Source organism: Mandrillus leucophaeus, unplaced genomic scaffold (genome assembly GCF_000951045.1).
Source record: "Mandrillus leucophaeus isolate KB7577 unplaced genomic scaffold, Mleu.le_1.0 Scaffold731, whole genome shotgun sequence".
In the NCBI taxonomy this organism is placed as follows: Eukaryota; Metazoa; Chordata; class Mammalia; order Primates; family Cercopithecidae; genus Mandrillus; species Mandrillus leucophaeus.
In genome coordinates, this window is record NW_012107931.1 from 466,944 (window position 1) to 472,071 (window position 5,128).

Below are 5,128 nucleotides of genomic sequence, written 5' to 3' on the forward strand. Positions count from 1 at the left end.
GCTGGAGTGCAGTGGCATAATGATAGCTCACTGCAGTCTCAAACTCCTGGGATCAAGTGATCCTCTTGCTTCAGTGATGTATATTTTTACTTTATTTTTATTTTTTTTGTGACAGAGGCTCGCCCTGTCACTCAGGCTGGAGTGCAGTGGTGTGATCTCAGCTCACTGAAGCCTCCACCTCCTGGATTCAAACGATTTTCCTGCCTCAGCCTCCCGTGTAGCTGGGATTACAAGCGCACACACCACATTTTTAGCAGAGACGGGGTTTCACCATGTTGACCAGTTTAGTCTCGACCTCCCGACCTCTCATGATCTGCCCACCTCGGCCTCCCAAATTGTTGGGATTACAGGAGTGAGCCACCGCGCCCAGCCTATTTTTACTTTAAAATGGAAATATATAACATCCAAAAATTGTTTTGCTAATTTAGTATTATTAAAAACAGAACAGGCCAGGCACAGTGGCTCACATCTGTAATCCCAGCACTTTGAGAGGCAGAGGAGGGTAGATGGTTTGAGGGTAGGAGTTCAAGACCAGCCTGGCCAACATGGCAAAACTCTGTCTCTACTAAAATTACAAAAATTAGCTGAGTATGGTGGCACATGCCTGCAGTCCCAGCTACTCTGGAGGCTGAGGCATGAGAATCATTTGAAGCTAGGAGGTGGAGGATGCAGTGAGCTGAGATCACACCAATGCACTCCAGCCTGTGTGACAGAACAAGACTGTCTCAAAAAACAAACAATAACAATAACAAAAACAAACAAACAAAAAAACAGAGCAATTATGGAAATAATTTAGTAGTACTCACCTATCAAAGTCTGACAGCTTATTCGGGTTACACCACTATTTACAGGTAAGTCATTTACATACACCTGTCCACTCTCATAGGTTATGTTAAGAACAACCTTAAAATAAAGCAGCATACACATTAATTCCAATATTTATAAATAATAGCAAACTCTTCATGTCAAAAAAGATTAACTAAATTAGATATGCAGGTTAAAAAAATCAAATAAGCTGCATAGCACTTAGCTAAATTATATATTAAAACCAGAAAAGGAGACAAACCTGCTGTTTAGATATGTCCCCATCATCTTTCAGTGTAGTTACATTAATTCTGATGCCGTCCTGTAAAACAAGTATTGTGTAAATTGGATAGGTCTACATCTCACAGATTGAGAATAACATGGCTATCTCTTTTCCCTCCAATTATATCTATTATACAATCACTTATAACAGCATTAAGAGAGTTTAAAGGACCATCTTTTCCATTTTATAGCCATTTTTCCACCCTTATTTACAATTCATATTTTTTATAATTTTTTTTTTTTCCAGAGAGTCTCACTTTGTCGCCAGGCTGGAGTGCAGTACCGCGATCTCAACTCACTGCAATCTCCGCCTCCCAGGTTCAAGCAATTCTCCTGCCTCAGCCTCCTGAGTAGCTGGGATTACAGGCATGCACCACCACACCCAGCTAATTTTTGTATTTTTAGTAGAGATGGGGTTTTACCATGTTGGCCAGGATGGTCTTGAACTCCTGATCTCGTGATCCGCCCGCCTCGGCCTCCCAAAGTGCTGGGATTACACACGTGAGTCACCACGCCAGGTCTAATTTTTTATAATATATATTTTTTCTATTTACTTGTGAAAAGTATCACATGAGTATATAATATGCAAATGTAGAGTTTAAAAGATAAGCACTCCTGTAAGTACCACCGAGGATAAAATATAAAATATTACCCCTGCCTTGGCAGGCTCTGCATAATTGCCCTGTATCCCCCCAGAAGGAATCCTACACCTAATTCCATTTGAATCATTTCTTGCTTTTCTTTATAGTTTTACTACCTGTGTGTCTCTCTCTAAACAATATGTTGCTTAGCTTTATCTGTTTCTGAGCTTTATATAAGTGGGATAACAGTATATGTATTCTTCCCTAACTTTAGCTGATACTGTTGATGCATATAGCTATAATCACAGTAGTCCATTTCTGACTACCAATTTACTTATTTACTCTACTACCCATGGACATCTGAGTTGTTTCCGACTTTTTTGCTTTTATAAACAAAATTGCACTGACTTTTTTTTTTTTTTTTTTTTGAGATGGAGTCTTGCTCTGTTGCCCAGGCTGGAGTGCAGTAGTGATCTCGGCTCACTGCAATCTCCGCCTCCTGGGTTCAAGCGATTCTCCTGCCTCAGCCTTCTGAGTATCTGGGATTACAGTATCTGGGATCACCACGCCTGGCTAATTTTTTTATTTGTAGCAGAGATGGGGTTTCACCATGTTGGTCAGGCTGGTCGCAAACTCCTGACCTCGTGATTCACCCACCTCGGCCTCCCAAAGTGCTGGGATGACGGGCATCAGCCACACCTGACCAAAGTTGCACTGACCCTTTCTTGAGTGTGCTTCTTATACAAGTATCTGTAGTGTTCCAATTTTATTGCCTCTCAAGGTATGACCAAAAGCAGTATACCCAAATATTGAAGATGACATGCTTTATATAGAGAAGCAAGCACTATTTTAAGAAGTATTTACCACTGACCATAGGAACTACAATCTGTCATTTGTAAATCAAATTTTTTCCTAAGTTTATTCACAAATAGACATTGTTATTCTAGAATAAAAACAATACTCCTCTCAAATACTTTTTCTTTGAGGTTGTATTAACTTAGAAAATAGGAAAACTGTTCATAAACATCAAAAAGAATATACAAGTACATCTGCTGGTCCTGAGTATCCTCAATACTTTATATATAATTTCCAATAAATGAGAGAATAAGACTGGTGAAATTTCATGAGGTTGAGCTCATTCCAGGAATAACTTGTGGAACAGGATTCATACCACACAAGACCCACATCATACATTTAGAGTGACTTTGGTTCACTTCCCAACTAGAAGCCTAGGAAGCTTTCCAACTAGCAATTCCTTAGAACTAGCCGGCTTTCTCCTGGACCACCTTGATCTAGAGGGTTAGAATCAATAGTGCATCTAAAACAAATCAACATTCAATGAGCCATCAGATTGACAGCTATATTGTTTTATGTCCAAATTCAAGTCACATGGATCTCCTCTGCAAACTAGAGAATGTATTAATTATAAACTACTATTCTTCTAACAGCCCAGAAGTAAGCCTCCAATGTTGTTCTAGGAAACCATTTTATAGCTTCGGCCGTATAGCAGTGAACATACACAACATTGTTAGCAACTTACTGAACTTTATATATATATATCTATATATATATATCTATATATATATATCTCACCTACCTAGTAAAATTACAGAGTTTGAAAAAGACAATTAACAGACACAAGCACACTATATTTTCCAGAGAACCAAGTTCAACGAAATTCTTTCCTGATATTTCTGAATGATTTCACTGCAAAAGGGAAGCACGCTCCTTACTGCCTCCTGACCAGGAGTTCAGAGCCAGGTCATATTTATTGTTCTTGAGAACTTCTGATTGAACTGGAAGTTCAGGCTTGTGAGCCAGGGTTGCATATACTTAGAAAGTGTTTGGGTGTTGCAGGAAGTCAGGGACCCCGAACGGAGGGACCTGCTGAAGCCGTGACAGAAGAACATAAATTGTGAAGATTTCATGGACATTTATTAGTTCCCCAAATTAATACTTCTATAATTTCTTACGCCTGTCTTTACTACAATCTCTGAACATAAATTGTGAAAATTTCATGGACATTTATCACTTCCCCAATCAATACTCTTGTGATTTCCTATGCCTGTCTTTAATCTCTTAATCCTGTCATCTTCGTAAGCTGAGGATGTATGTCACCTCAGGACCCTGTGATGATTGCGTTAACTGCACAAATTGTTCATAAAGCATATGTGTTTAAACAATATGAAATCTGGGCACCTTGAAAAAAGAACAGGATAACAGCAATGTTCAGGGAACAAGGGAGATAACCATTAGGTCTGACTGCCTGGAAGCCAGGTGGAACGGAGTCATGTTTCTCTTCTTACAAAAGCAAATAGGAAAAATATTGTTTAATTCTTTTTCACAGCAAGGAACAGCCCTGAGAAAGAGAATGCATTCCTGGGGGAGGTCTCTAAAATGACCGCCCTGGGAATGTCTGTCTTATACATTTGTAGATAAGGGACAAAATAAGCCCGGGTCTCCCGTAGTGCCCCCAGGCCTATTAGGATGAGGAAATATCTGCCTAGTAAGTTTTAGTCAGACTGGTTGTCTGCCCTCAAATCCTGTCTCCTGATAAGATGTTATCAATGATAGTGAGTGCCCAGTGGGACATGAAACTTCAATAGCAATTTTAATTTCGCCCAGGTCCTGTGATCTTGCTCTGCCCCCATTTGCCTTGTGATATTTTATTGCCTTGTGAAGCATGTGGTCTCTGTGACCCACACCCTATTCGTACACTCCCTCCCTTTTGAAATCCATAATAAAAACTTGCTGGGTTTGCGGCTTGGGGGACATCACAGAACCTGCTGACATGTGATGTCTCCCCCAGACACCCAGGTTTAAAATTTCTCCTTTTGTACTCTTTCCCTTTATTCCTCAGACCAGCCGACACTTAGGGAAAATAGAAAAGAACCTACGTTGAAATATCAGGGGCTGGTTCCCCTGATACTTGGGGACACTGAAAAGTTTCTCCCTAACCATCTTCAATTCTTCTAATTCCTTTACTCATAGGATGCCCTTTGGGGACACAAGTGGGTTCCTAAGAATAAAGGTAATAGACAGGTGGTTTAAAATATGTCTGAGTGAAATATATAGTTATGCATACAAGAAAGTAAGTGTCCTCTGAATGCCTCTCTTTGGTGACCAAGTTATTTTAATATTAGAAGAATTTACTATAAAGACTTTTATTTTTTGGTCAGGCATGGTGGCTTATGCCTGTAATCCTAGCACTTTGGGAGGCTGAGGCAGGTGGATCACCTGAGGTCAGGAGTTTGAGACCAGCCTAGCAAACATGGTGAAACCCTATCTCTACTAAAAATACAAATATTAGCCAGGCATGGTGGCACGTGCCTATAATCCCAGCTATCTGGGAGGCTGAGGCAGAAGAATCACTGGAACCCAGGAGGCAGAGGATGCAGTGAGCCAATATCGCACCACTGCACTGCAGCCTGGGGGACAGAGCAAGACTTCATCTCAAAAAA

The 5,128-nt window shown here is 40.3% G+C and overlaps 1 protein-coding gene across 1 annotated transcript in view; it reads right to left on the minus strand.

Annotated features, from left to right (window-relative positions):
- GINM1 (glycoprotein integral membrane 1) overlaps window positions 1–5,128 on the minus strand; it is a gene marked incomplete at its 5' end in the record, with an annotated part of 35,673 nt that overhangs the window by 25,263 nt on the left and 5,282 nt on the right. Inside the window, 2 exons of the mRNA XM_011965665.1 lie at window positions 807–903; window positions 1,067–1,126. Coding sequence (XP_011821055.1) covers window positions 807–903; window positions 1,067–1,126 — 157 coding nt within the window. The remainder of the gene's footprint in view (window positions 1–806; window positions 904–1,066; window positions 1,127–5,128) is intronic.